The sequence below is a fragment of the Salvia splendens genome, chromosome 2, assembly GCF_004379255.2.
Source record: "Salvia splendens isolate huo1 chromosome 2, SspV2, whole genome shotgun sequence".
Taxonomy (NCBI): domain Eukaryota; kingdom Viridiplantae; phylum Streptophyta; class Magnoliopsida; order Lamiales; family Lamiaceae; genus Salvia; species Salvia splendens.
In genome coordinates, this window is record NC_056033.1 from 27,491,279 (window position 1) to 27,506,199 (window position 14,921).

General features: G+C 40.1%; 1 protein-coding gene across 1 annotated transcript; it reads right to left on the reverse strand.

The window, feature by feature from the left end:
- Window positions 1-4,720: 4,720 nt before the first annotated feature.
- Window positions 4,721-6,045, reverse strand: LOC121763529 (protein LURP-one-related 15). Its single transcript, XM_042159565.1, has 3 exons — window positions 5,735-6,045; window positions 5,118-5,345; window positions 4,721-5,016 (listed from the first exon to the last, which is right to left on the reverse strand). Exons 1-3 carry the CDS (start codon window positions 5,972-5,974, stop codon window positions 4,870-4,872), a joined length of 615 nt encoding a protein of 204 aa, XP_042015499.1. The 5' UTR covers window positions 5,975-6,045; the 3' UTR covers window positions 4,721-4,869.
- Window positions 6,046-14,921: the final 8,876 nt, after the last annotated feature.

Genomic DNA, 14,921 nt, shown 5'->3' on the forward strand with positions numbered 1-14,921 from the left:
AAATCACAAATCACAAACATAGTCCAAAGTGGTGTACTAACCTCTGAAACGCTTTCTGGGTCTACAATTGATTCAACCTCAACCTCAGGTTGTATAACTTGTTCACCATGTCTAACTTGTTCAACTCCATCTTCTACCTCAACCTCAGGTTGTATATCTATCACAGAGGGGTGAATTGGAGTAGGCAATGATTGCCCAGTAGGAGGTCTTGACATGGGGTGAATTGGGGTTAGGACATCTTGCACCACAACAGCTTCGCATGCATGGACCTCTGCTTGTCCAACAACCCCATCGACGGTATCATTCTCTTCAACCTCCACCACAACAGCTTCGGCTTGTTCTGCACTACATGATGCAAATGCATCCATCAAATTATTACATGATGCCTCCTCTTCCCTCTTCCATTCCTGACGTTTGTCTTCTAAACTTTTGGTCAAATACTCTTCAAACTCGACATCCCTAGGGTACCACTCAAGCATCAATAATGGTGCTGATGGTTTCCTTTGCTCCTCGTGCTGATGTTTCTTCCTTTTCGGTTTACGCTTCGGCACAATTGCTTCTGGTTCGTCAATCTCTTCAATGACCACCGTGGTTTTTTTACAAGCTTTCACAAATTTTAGAAACTCCTCCGCTTCTTCCTTTCGCTTCTTGAGTAAGGCGGCTGTCTCTGTCATCTCCACGAGATAAATGTGAACTAGCTTTGTACTAGTAGCCGCGACTTCGAGAAAAGAGGCCAGATGTGGATCGTCTGTAATGGGCAGCAATGGACCTCCTATGTCCACGCCCATACAACCATCACTGTACATTGGATGAACGTAATAGAACTCACAAACGGTTTTCCTATCATACCTCAACCGCAACACCATACTGGAAAGATCTAAGAGCTCGAATTGGAGAATATTGCAAAAGTCAAAGAATGTCAATTGCCCCCCCAACATACTTCTTCTGTCCGTTGATTTCGAAGATTGACCCTCCGTGATGAAAAGCGACGGAAAACATCCCGAAACGGTCCCCTGTTAGGGTTTGTATAGAGTTAGAAAAATTCCAAATTTAAACCAACAAATTTCACATATAAAGTCCTAAATCACAGTCAAAACAATTTCCCAAACGCGACGACATCAAAACAACCAATTTTCGAAGCCTTAAATCACAATCAAAATCGCTTGCTTGGAATTTTTAATTAAAGTGAACGATTTGTGCAATTTTAAATTTGAACTTACTATATTATTCTTCCGGGATAAAGAAATCCAACCGAGGATCGCGAATGCTCCATGTTTCTGGGTCTACGTCGATTATCTCCGGTCCTCGACCGTATCTACCGTATGTAGGTGATGCCGGAGGTGATGGTGACGAAGACGATGGCGTTGGCGGCTTCTTTTTGCGCCGTGAAGAATTACGGGAGGAGGACGCTCCAGCGGAACTTCGGTTCCGTTTTGGAGGTATTGATGAAAATGGCGTGTCAAAAATGGCAGCGGCGTTTTCCGAGAATGAGTAGAAAAATGTGGTGAGATAGGGTGTGCGACACGAAAATGATGAAGTGAAAGTGAATTGGAGGGGAATAGGAAAGAGAAACAAAAAGCTAAGTGTTTTTTAATTTACATTAATTAAAATATCAATGCAGGTCTGGAGGTGAAGAGGCGTCTACAGTGGGAAGAGAAGAGAGAGGACAAAAGACATGATGTTTCTGTCACATCAATTAGGATTGGCGTCTCATCCACAGTACATGCAGCAGGTGGGATGCAGTGGCGGCGTCACAAAAGGTCGAGTTTTCCCTTTCAAGCCCTGAGGGTGTTATGGTCCGAAAAAACAAGGTTTGTGATTATATAATTTGTTAGATACTTGTGATGAGATTTTTAAATGTTAGGGGTCTCTGCTGTTACAAGTCGAAAAGTTAGAGACCTTTTGTGCAGTTTGCTCATTTCAAAAATTATCATTCGGAAGATTATTAACGTTGCATAATTACATAAAACCAAATCAAGATAATAAAATTATGGTTTTCAATAATACAAAAATACCCGAGTTTTAAACCTTGGTCTGATACCATATTTTGGAAATGATGTGTTCATGCATTCAAGAAAAAACATTATTGAATAATAATAGTACTTCGATACTCCAATTATTATTGCTTTAAGCTTAAATTGGTGCAGTTTGATCTATACTTATAAAAGAACTATATTCCACAAAAGGCCAAAATCCAAGATAAATATATTCGAAATAATAATGAAACCCGATCACTGTATATAATTAAAATAATGATTAAGTTTAATTAACAAAAAAGTAAAGGTAATATATATGGTCAAAATTGTTAAATATTCTAGAATACAACCACAGTCTTCCCCATGATTTTCGAAAGATTTCAATGAGTGGATAGCTATTTTATTAAGAGCTTTACAACTCATGATTTAATTAAAGGAATTATCGTAAAGTTGGAAATATTGGTATGTAGGGCATGAACGAATAAAGTATAATCATTTGCAATTTTGAAAAATGATTTTTTAATGAAATCGAATAACGTCACTTGACTAGCATTATTTACATTCTATTTTGTGCCTTCAAATCCGTAATTGAAAATATTAATCACATTCAAATTATTTAATTGAAACAGAAACAAAGTCACTCCTTATTTGAACTTCCAGGAAAATTGTTAAAAAACAATAATAAAACAATCCATGATTAAAGTAAGGGTTTATTTTTGTTTGGGCGTGTTGGGTTGTGGTGGATGTAAAATCATCTTCCATTAGCTTAAACAGACACACAAACACAAACACAAACACACACTATTCAATTAATTGGATATGAAATGTTAGATCGGTTCATAATTATTTAGGAGAAATATCACGCATATTTATACTTCCACCTATAAAAAAGTAGTCTTATTTTCTTTTTGAAAAATTGATTAGAAAAATCATAAACTTTTACAAAAATATGATATTTTCAATACACTTTACAAATGATCTTCAAAATCACCAATTTTTCGAATTGTTTCAAATTGCGTGGAATTTCTACAGTAAAGTTTTCAGCGTAAAATTTTCCTATGTGTAATAATCGGAGAAGATGAAATTGATGATGATATGTATGCTCTAGAATTAGTATCGACATTCCACAAAGGAAATATTTATGCCAGAAACATTAGTGTGTAAATTTGCACTTTAGGAAATTTGCACAATTTAAGTTGATGGTTTTTACGACCACTTTTAAATGTTGTGGGAAATACTAGATCTTTGTGTAAGTTCATGATTTTTCTGACCAATTTCCCTTTCCTTCTTGAATATTATTTTTTACTAATAAGTACTTCATTCATGTTTTATGTTTTTTTACTTAATTTTGCATTGAAACTCGTATTATCTACTATTTAGATTATATTTGTTGGACGAAAAAATTATAAATTTAATGAATAATAGTTGATGATCAGTATAATAACGCTTGGACTTGGGCCATTGTATTTAATAGGCTTAGCCCGTTGTTCATTCGACGTAAATTTAAATAAATAACTCTCTCTCGATAAAAATGAAATGGTCCAATTAATAGTAGTCCATAACATTTTCTTCATAATTGAAGCCCACTATAATGTCACAAGTCGATATGAATTACTGCCAAAATAAAATAAACAACAAATTTGTAGAAAATCCATATATGAAATATAATTGCATTACATCTTCTCTGAAATAAGTGAATATGACACCCACTAAAGAGCAGTGGATTTATTTATTCAACTACGAAAAATTCACAGATTCGAAAATGATTTTTAGATTAATCCCACCTCGATTAAATATGAATGGAAATGAGAGCATTCCCCCAATATTGGGTTTCCACATAGAACTCAAAGCTGCTGCTTTTCAATGGGATTAGTTAATCTTTTAAATTAAATATACTCTTTTTGATATTCTATTATTGCTAAAAGAGTACGCTTTGATTTCTATATTTATTGCATCTTCACCAGATCTTTTGTCTATAAATGCTTGATTTATCAAATTTAAATAAATTGTGGGACTGTTTAGTTATAAGTCCACAGTACTCTCTCCGTCTTGCCATAAGCGACCCACTTCTTTGATATAAGATTTTAAAAATTGATATTTAAAAGATTAAAGTGGAGAAAATAAAATATGAGAGGAAAAAATAGAAGAGTGAAAAGAATAAAGTAGATGGGAAATAAAGTAAGAAATAAGATTTTTTTTGCTTAAAAAGAAAACAACTAACTTATTGTGGAACCTCGCAAAAAGAAAAATAATTCACTTATAATGGGACGGGAGAGAGGGAGTAATAATTAGTCGAATTTAAATTTGCTGACCTATGCTGTTCTCCTGCTTACATTCAAACAAACATTCTCAATTATAAACTATAGCAATTGGATTCCATTATATACACTTTCCTCGTGTTTTCTAGTTTTCTATTTTGATTTGTTCTATTTCATTTTTACTATTTTTTTTTTCAGTAAACACCATATTTCATTAACTCATTTTTATTTTTATTTTATTATATAAAAAAAATTAGAATCATATTCTACTAATTTTTTCAACTCACTTTCTATTACATTTTTAAAACAAGTAAACACATATTGAGGGACGGAGGGAGTAACATTGTTTTAGTGTTTTGGTCAGTTTTTAAGTAGGTAATTCCTTTGTCGTTATCCTTTTTCAGTTTGTCCCATTAAAAATGAAACATTTCCAAAAAAAAAACACCATATCTATTTTCTCCATTCTATTACTTTACTATCGGTTGATTAACTCTCAAAACAATATTACATAAAATTATGTGCCTAAAAATAAAATGTTACATGGAGCAGGCAACCTCATCACACAACAAACCTATCATTACAATACCATAACTTATAACATATCTATAACAATTATCACACCAAGGAATGATGGTTCAATCTTCACCAGACCTGTCTTCATTGATCTCCTCAAGAATCACCACAAGCGCAACTATGAAAGCATGATCAACATTTGGATATATCGTCACACAGAATGTATCTTTTCCCAGCAAAATGCTTTGTGCACTGTGTTTCCTTCGCATCTGCAGTTTAAAATCAATTTAATCATCAATTTTAAGAAACCAAAAGAGCAGAATTTACTGAAATTGATAATCCATTTGGTTTGATGAAATTAGGATTTTACTTGAGCAATGACATTATCGGTGTCTCCGGCGTATATGGTGCAGGATCGCTCGAACCAGCTGCCTTCAATCCTAAAATCGCACCGATCCTCTTTCGAATTTGCAGCCACGAACACTTCCAGCTTCGTCTTGAACTGAATCATCGATGACTTTCTCACGCTAAAAAGCATCTTCTTCGAATCCGTGCTCTCTCCTCTGAAAACCTGCCATCTCCTATGCGCCGACAGCAACTGCACCATCCAGATTTAGATCTCATCAATTCATTCACAATCGATCAATCCAGATTTAGATTTTATCGATCCAGATTTAGAATCGATCCATTGATCCAAACGAAATGATCGAGGTATAGATTTGATCGATTGATTTAGAAGAAGATCGAGATTTAGATTTATAGCTCGATTTAGAAGAAGATCGAGATTTAGATTTGATGAAATTGATCCAAACGAAATGATCGAGTAATAGATTTGATCGGTTGATTTAGAAGATCGAGATTTAGAATTGATCGATTGATTTAGAAGATCGAGATTTAGATTTGATGAATTGATCCAGACGATCGAGGTATAGATTTGATCGATTGATCCAGAAGATTGAGGATTTGATGAATTGATAGGAGATTTACCTTCTGCTGGAAGGTGATGATAGGGTTGCCGGCGGCGTCGAGCAAGACGCGGCGATCGTGGAGGCTGAAGACTTTGCCTCTGATCTTGAAAAGGAGGTTGCCGTTGAGGTCGGTGACACCGAAGGTTCCGTCTTCTAGAGTCATCAGCTTCCGCGAGATGGTGAGATCCATGGGCTGAGCCACGCAGAACTGTGGGCTCACGACGTCCACCGCCACCGCCGGATACACTGCACCGGCCATCCTTTTTTATTTATTTTCGGATTTCGCTGCTATGAAAAAATATAAAAGACCAAATCTAAATTATTTAAAGAAAATGAAATTGAGAAAAAAACAAACAAACCGTGGATTATTAAAAGGAAGAAAAGTACGCTTATACATGGTATTACTTCCCTTTGCCTACGATTAATTTACATAATTTAATTCGACTAAAAACTAAAAAAATATAGTAGAATATAAATAGTAAAAGTAAGTAGAGTGTGAATTCAGTTTTATAAATTAATTTTTTAATTTTACAATAAAATAAGTAAGATAATTTAATGAAATATAGAATTTATGTTTTAGGACCAGTAAAATATCAAGTGAAGATATCGATTAACTGAAGCGAAGTGTGTTCACTTCATTAAGAATTGTAAGAAGTGGAGATATCAATTAATTATGGGCAAATAAAAAAGAAAAATTATGTCTATTAATAATTGATAGAGAGAGTATTTAATTAAGTTTTAGCAATGACAAGTAGACCACGTTAAATCGCCCTAAATTTAGGAGATTTTAAGTTACACACACTGACTGTATTACTCAAATTACTTCACGATATTGGTTGGATGTTAGGTCGGGATACAAGCAAGCCTCATAAATTTATTTTCAAGGCTTTTTGAATTGTGTAAACAGAAAGAGGATTTTATTAAGGATATGAAAGAGAGGAGTTTGGAGGTGGACGTTTAAATGGAGGAAAAATATTAATTTCTTGGGAAGAAGATTTGCTCAAGAAACTTCTACTAGGCGTGAATCAAACATGAGCGATGTTAGGACGTGGTCTTGTTACAAATTTGTTTATTTTGTTTTGTGGGTCAACAGCCTCAGAAGATTGCTAGCTTTTCGTAAGACTAAACACGACTTGTATGGAGAAATATTGCACTACCACAAGCATAACTCCTCAAGTGATTTCTTCTCTAATGAACACTTAAACACTAAATATCTTCTTTAGTGAGATTTTTATCCAAGTTCTTCGTTGGAGTTTGTTTATTTATGTCTTGTATTTAATTAAATAAATACAAGTATACATTTATGATTAGTGTAGCCATTTATTTGGAGTCAATGTTATTATTGTTGGTTTCTTGATTATAAGAGATACAAAATCAGGCGTAATACAATCCAAAAGAAGGAATACAAAATGGAAAATTGAAACGAAATTAAAATGGAAAAATAAACAGTAAACCGTAAAGAGTAGTTAGCCGAGTCGAGGAGACCTCTTTCTGCAACATGAGATACGCCACGGTAGTGCTCTCGGATTGACGTGCCGTCCCCAAAGATAACGGTTATGTCTCTGATGAACCAGCACCGCTAACAGCTGAGCTACGACGAACTGGATGGAGGAGAGGGCAAAACTTCGACAGAAAGACAATGCAGGAGAGGGAGAGAGCTTATGATGCAGAATGTTTGTGTTTGGTGTATGGATGCAAGGAATGACTAGCCTATTTATAGGCTCATTCCAATGCAGAGGTCAACCTGCCTTGATGGCTGTGGTCATAGCGAGGTTGTAACCGCCCGGCGTTACAAGCCGTTACGAGAGCTGAAGAGGCTGATCCTGGACGGACGTATCGGGAAACGCCGCACGTCTTGGTTTGTTCGCGACGTGGACTTCATCACGTGTCAGATACGTTGGTTTTACTGCGTCATACTGACGATGTGTCATCCCACTTGGCTTGCTGGCGTGGAAACATTGGTGGTCTAAAAAGAACTAGACCAACCAGCCTCGGGTCGAACCCAAGCACCGAGCCCCACGGCCAGGCCTAAAGACCAATGCCAAGATCCAAGTTCAAGTTCAAGGACACGAGCATGAGCACGAGCTCGAGCCGAGGCTCGCAACGCGCGCGTGTGGGTTCTACAGCCCATAGCCTAGCCACAAACTCCACCTGCCACATCAACAGCACTAAAAACTCCTCCTGCCACATCATTAGGACAAGCAACTGGACAAGCAATAGGTCAGCCATAGCCTAGTCACAATAAACAAAATTATAAAAAACAAATAATTAACAATCACACAAAATACGGAATTAAATTTACGACACAGATACGGAAAAATTCAATAATAATATTAAAATTTTAAAAACTACATTAATTAAAAAAAATTACATTAATTTAAAAAAAACTCCTCCTCCACACACGAGCCCCCTCGCCTCCACCTCACTCCTCGCCGTCGTCGCCGCCGTTGTCGCCGCTATCCGGGACCCCTAAATCTGCGGCATTTGAGCCCGCGTCTGAGCCCCCAACTGTTCCGCGGCGGCATTCAAATCGGCCCGTATACTCACGAGCATTGAGTGAAGAAAACTCTTCTCCTCGGGGTTAGTTGCCTCCTTCCAGTCAGTTAAGATCTTGTACATCTGAGCCCGCATTTGTTGACGCGCGAAGAAGGCGAACTCGGTTGTCGACCTGCCAACAGGGGGGATGCCAACTGGACCTCCTGGGACCCCTGGCGAGCCTGTTGCGCCCCCCTTTGACCAACCGGGCGAGTGCGGTGAGTAAATGTGGGAGGGGACGGGAACTCCTGAACATCATCGGGGAGGTCGTGGGAACCGCCGCTGCTGCCGCCGCTGTAATCACCGGTATAGTTCAGTCGCTGCTTCTTCGGCCAGCCAGCATCGACACCTGCCCGAAACTTCTCGGAGTCCATTAGCACCTCATAGCAGTTCCAGTAGGTGAACTCCTTATAAAGCCCGGGCACGGGGAAGGCTTTCTCCGCTATCTTCCTGAAGTCCTCGTCAGTTTAACAACTGGTCTACATGCGGAGGGCGTTGGTGTACAAGCCCGAAAATCGGGAGACCGCAGCCCTGATTTGATCCCACCCCTTGCGGCACTCCTCCCCGCTGCGTGGCCTCCACTCCGGGCAAAAAATGCCTTGTAGGCTACTGCTATTTTAGCCCACAAGTTGACAATCCTCTGATTGTTCGAGGCAAGGCGATCATCGCAAACACTCACCCACGCCTTGGACAGCGCGACGTTCTCCGCATCCGTCCACCTCCTCCGTGCCGGGCTCTCGTCATCAGCCAGCTGCGACGACTCGCCGACCACCCTCTTGCCCTTGCCCTTCTTCTTCTTTGGCTTGCCCCGACCCCGCCTTACTCCCCCCGTTTGAACGGGAGTGTCCGCATCCCCGAGATCTATCCCTAACTCCTCTAAGGAGAAAGTATCACACCTAGTGAGCAGCGTCTCCGATGGGGTCGATGTGTGCGAAGAAGCTGTCAAAAATCAAAACTGGGGCGATAGACGTTGTCCCCCCCGGCATCCCCTGCATCCCCGGGTGCCACCCTGGCATCATCTGCATCCCGGGTGCCCACCCCGGCATCATCTGCATCCCGGGTTGCATCTCGGGTACCCCTTGTCCACCCGGCATCGCCGGTCCGCCCTACATCCACTGTCATCCCGGCATACTACCCCCGGATGCCATCCCGGGCATCATCTGCTGCCAAGGGTACATGTTGTAGTACCCGGCCATCGGACCCCATCCACTTCCCACGGGTACCGTGGGAGTTTGAGACCCGCTCGTCACTGGAGTAGACTTGTTGTTGTGCTCCATTTCGCATTGTTGCTCTTGTGCAGAAATTAAGATAGAGAGAAAACTCGTTAAAACAAGTGGTGCGAATGAAAATGACGTACAAATCGCGTATATATAGTGTTTCAAAAAATAAATAAAAAAATAAAAATCGGTTGGCCGATCAGGAGCCTGCAATGGCGGCCAGCCGATTGGCGAGCGCATCTGCCAGCGCCCGGGAATCGGCGTGAGCTCGCCGTTTTTTTCGCCGATTTGGCGCTCGCTTGCTGCAATGGTTCGGCGAGCGGACTGGCCAGCGCCGGGAATCGGCTAGCCGGTCCGCTCGCCGCCATTGTGGATGCTCTAACAAATGAAAATGTTGATGAAGTAGTCCTTATTTTGACAGTTCCGTCAAAAAACTAACAGTCAACACAAATTGCACAGTGGCATGACCGTTAATTTTTCGACGGAACCATAAAAAAAGGACCCATTCGACAATAATTTCATTTGTTATGGACCTGTTTTTCAAAAAGTGAATGTTTTGGACCAAATTCGTATTTTGGTCATATGTTGAGTATCAAAATTGACCTATACTCTTGCTTAATTAGACAAAAATAATATGATCTAATTAAAATTTTATAATACTAGACCATCACAGTTAATTAATTACTTATAAAAAAGTTAATTTGAGTGAACTTTTGAAATATTAAAACTACTTTGTTAATTTTGTAGTTTTTAATACGTAGGAGTATTTAACAAAAGAGATAAAATTGTTATACTATTCAAAAGTTGGGTCTCACAATGAGATTTTTCATTTTCCTCGTCTTCTTCCCTCATGTCCTTACCTGTGTAACTCCATTTTCACTCTCTGCAACTCAATTTTTAAAATTCCTATTCTCAAATATTCAAACGACTCCTCTGTCTATAAATTTCTCGGTCTCACACACATATGACTACCAAGAATCGTGACTGCTCTCTTTCCCGCTCCGGCGCACCGTGGGGTCGGCGGCGACTTCAGAGGCCGGAACTATGGAGTTCCCCATGCCTTATAGTTAGCCGGCGGTGGGGTCGGCCGACTTTGCTCGACCCCATCTGGATCCGCCGTTGGTCAATGGTAATCACCTCTGTTGTGATCAAATGTCTCATGGTATTATGTCATCGACGAATATATCGAGACTTACCATTATAGAAACATTATTTGTCCTTCCAATAGCAGTTTGACTATCACAGTGAATCAACACTGGAGGCACTGGCTTAGACCAACGTAGAATATCTTCAAACCACTCAACTTCTTCACTAGCTTTATCTAAAGCTATAAATTCCGATTCCATGGTTGATCAGGCTATACATGTCTATTTCGTGGATTTCTACGATGCAGCACACCCCCAATAGTAAAGACGTATCCACTTGTTGAAAGTGAGTCTTTGTTGTCAGATATCCAATTTGCATCACAGTACCCTTCAAGTACCGAGGGTATCTCGAGAAGTGTAGCCCATGATTTTGAGTATGTTTTAAGTATCTCAAAACCCTTACTAGAGCTCTACAATGCTCTCTGCTTGGATTGCTCGTGTAATCACTCTACTTGTTCATGGCACGAGCAATGTCAGGTTGAGTGCAATTAGTCAAATATATAATGCACTCGATGACCCGTTAACTAGACAATTGACATTGAGATACAGAAAACTAACTGGAAATTATGTAAAATAAATAATAAGTTTGGTATTATTATGTTCAATTTCGCAGCTTTTAAAGTGATTAATTATATTATAAATTTAACCTTTTTTTAGTGTTACATGGAAAATGGACATGCTATGTTTGAATTTATTAATATGATAAGTACATCTGTCAAAATTAAAGACATAATTAATTAAGTGTATCAAAAGTAATTAATTAAGTGTATCAAAAGTAGACGAACGTTGTGTCTTTGTACTCTCTCCATCCCCAAAGAGTATGAACATTTGGTTCGATAGGGGTTTTAATGCATAATTGGAAAAGTAACAGAGAGATAAAAAGAAAAAGTTTTTTAAGTATTATTAGTGGAGAATGAGTGATACGAGCCTCTTCTATTATATTATTTAGTTTAGATATATTAGGGTAGTTTAGAAATATTAGGGATTCACCATATCCTATCATATATCCTAGTATTATAAATAGGCTTAGATTTGTATTATTGGAAATCATCTCGTTCAATAATAAGAATATTGCTTGGCCTATTTTCGTTGCTTCACTATCAAGAAAACCCAGAAGCTGCGCTGCCCGACGAGTAGAACTCGCGCACAGCCCCTTCGGGATTCCGCCGACCCTGTGCTAAGGGCGCCGGACGTTTGTCGATCAGAGTTATCGACGTTAGGAGCAGGAGGCTCTTAACAACTGGTGCTTTCATTGAGAGCTGACCCTCCCACCATCTCGAACCGAAGCGACACCGCTGCCCGACGGAAAACATTCCGCGCACAACAACGCCTCGATCTGTCATCATGACACACAATCACCATCACCATTTCGTTCACAAGCATACACAGCCGCTGCCCGATTTAGAGTTTCACTATCGCAAGGCGTTGCCACGCGGGTTTAACAGCTTTCAACCGCCCCCCAAACGGGTTCCAGCAGCCTGGAAGGCCGAGGGAGGAGAGCCTTCGCAATTCGGCCACCCACAGCAGCCGCTCGACCAGCCGTACAGGTACAGCTTCTCGACGATTCCTAGAACAGCAGAGACCGCACACGACCAAGAGATTCATGCCAAGCTGGATCATATCCTGGCTGTTTTTGATAAGTGGGAGAACAAGTGGGATGCCACGGATCGTCGTATCGGAAGATCATATGCTCCGCCACGACCTGAGCCAGTTTCCGACCGGGGAGAACATCGAAGTACAAGACAACCATGGCGAGACCCATCGCCGCTCCCGCTCGCAGAGGGACCAACTCCTCCACGACATCCTAACGCGAGGTATCGGGGGTGCTTTCACGACCAACCCCATCCGCGAACCATTGCTAACAATTGGGATCAAGGGGGGTGGGACGATCGCATAGACCACCGTCAGCGACAGGGATTTGAGGAGTATCCGAGACGACACCAACATCTTCATAATGGCCGCGCCAAGCAGCCTACATACCGATCACTGCAGCCCGAGCCCGATCTTGATCAGCCCAATGTTTCGGCACCACTCCGAAAGATGACGTATCATCCATCGAGAAATACCATGGTCCCTTTTGTGCCGTTGGGTTTACCCCCCAACATCTCATCGGCTACACCACGACAACGCACCATCGAGTACACCAATCGCAGGTCAGATTTCCAATCACCACAACGCTCGAGCATGACGAGCCACTGCCATTCAGTAGCGCCACCGCCCTCTACAACTGTTGTCCTATCTTCGAATCTTCCCCAACCAGCCCCGTCTTGCAGCCCCGACGACGACGCTGGAAAAGAGGGTGGATTGTTAGATGAACCTCCTCCACCCATCGTGATCTCTTCGCCGTGCAGCCCCTATATCATGGGTGAGGACGAATCACCGTTAGATGACGAAGAAGAGGGTGATTCCATGGGGGAAGTAAAGAAGGTTGTCGTTGCTCGAGTGACATCCCAAGAGGTTATTGAGAATGGTTTGGGTGAAATTGGAGATTTGCGTGATAGTGATGTTGCAATAATGATTCATCGACCTACGTTGCTTGCCATCGACGCACGGATGATCCCGCCGCGAAATTACACGACTTGTTTGGGAATTCATGGATGTGTTGACAAGCTCCACGTATTAGCGCTGAATTTTGACGACTGTTTGGATCCTACCTTGATGATTTTTGATGGAAAAGGTGAAGTAACACATCCAACTGTTCGGTGGGTTTTTGATCCAGGCAGAGATACCTCGTCAAAGCTTTTGCGTTCGACACTTTGTTGCTTCGTAGTTTCCACCTTGAGGACAAGGTGGATTTTAACCGGGGGAGAGTTGATACGAGCCTCTTCTATTATATTATTTAGTTTAGATATATTAGGGTAGTTTAGAAATATTAGGGATTCACCATATCCTATCATATATCCTAGTATTATAAATAGGCTTAGATTTGTATTATTGGAAATCATCTCGTTCAATAATAAGAATATTGCTTGGCCTATTTTCGTTGCTTCACTATCAAGAAAACCCAGAAGCTGCGCTGCCCGACGAGTAGAACTCGCGCACAGCCCCTTCGGGATTCCGCCGACCCTGTGCTAAGGGCGCCGGACGTTTGTCGATCGGAGTTATCGACGTTAGGAGCAGGAGGCTCTTAACAATGAGTCTCACCTTATTAGAGAGAGAGAGAATTTTTAAAAATTAGAAAATTCATACATTTTAGGGATGAACTAAAAATGAAATAGTTCATATTTTTCAGGGATGGAGGGAGTAGTATTTTTTGTTTGTCATACTTTACATAAATTCTCTCAAATAAGAGATTATAAGATAATTGAAAAAAATTAAAATTATAAAATAATCTGTCTATTTTAAGTTTTGTAATTGGCCAAAACTAGTTATTCTTTTTTAAAAATGTTTAAAAAAGATAAAGTTGACTTTGATTGAGTAGCAAATCCAGTCAAGTTCTACGCGCCAGGATATTTATATATGGAATGTAACGTAATAGTCCTTCGGTCCAATAAGAATATGCATTCTTTGTTTTGTAGTTCGTCCTATAAGAATATGCGCTTTCTAATTTTAGAAACACTTTTTTCTTTGATGAGGTGAAACTCATTCTCCACTAACAATACTTTAATTATTTTTTTCTCTCTACCTCTCTTATTTTATTAATTTTGCATTAAAACTCGTGCCGAACCCAAAGTGCATATTAATGGAGAGAGTATAAAATAATATTCATCCAAAGGCCAAGTGTTTTTATTTTTATTTTAAAGGATTTAATTAATGCTAACCATGTGAACTCATATAATTCAACGCGGGGAAGTTTCAAAGTGTATTTAATATGCACCAATCCTTCCATATTTAGATGAGGCATTTGACTTAGTCTCATGCTCCTAAACTATTTTTAGATAATTTGATTTGGTTGAGAATATAAAATGATAAATAAATGAAGATTTTACCATTACTGTTACCTTGGATAAAAGGTAGGACATTGATGGGATACGAACTAAACAACTAAACAATAATTGCGAGCCCAATAGCAGTGACGGCCCATCAGCCCAAAACCCAAGAAAGAGTATCAGTTCGGCACAACCAAAGAGTTCGGTCACAGCCTATAGCTCGGTAAAAGCCGACCAATCGAGCTCAACTCTCAGATCGGCAAAAGCTGATCGGCAAAGTTCAGCAGTTCGGTCTCAGTATTCGACCGAACAAGGAGATAGTGGACCCATGCAGGATCTCCACGACCTCCATTACACCCACGATCTATTTAGTGGTATTAAGCAGTTATCAACCCCCCTACCAGGGCTGCAAACCACGATCTTAGTTCGAATGTATAAAT

Excerpts from the sequence above, each read along its gene's own strand:
- LOC121763529 (XM_042159565.1), bottom strand. The coding sequence starts at position 5,974 with ATGGCCGGTGCAGTGTATCCGGCGGTGGCGGTGGACGTCGTGAGCCCA. Across the intron at positions 5,346-5,734 it reads TCATCACCTTCCAGCAGAAG|TTGCTGTCGGCGCATAGGAG; the intron begins GTAAATCTCCTA and ends TGGATGGTGCAG. Across the intron at positions 5,017-5,117 it reads CCGATAATGTCATTGCTCAA|ATGCGAAGGAAACACAGTGC; the intron begins GTAAAATCCTAA and ends TTTAAACTGCAG.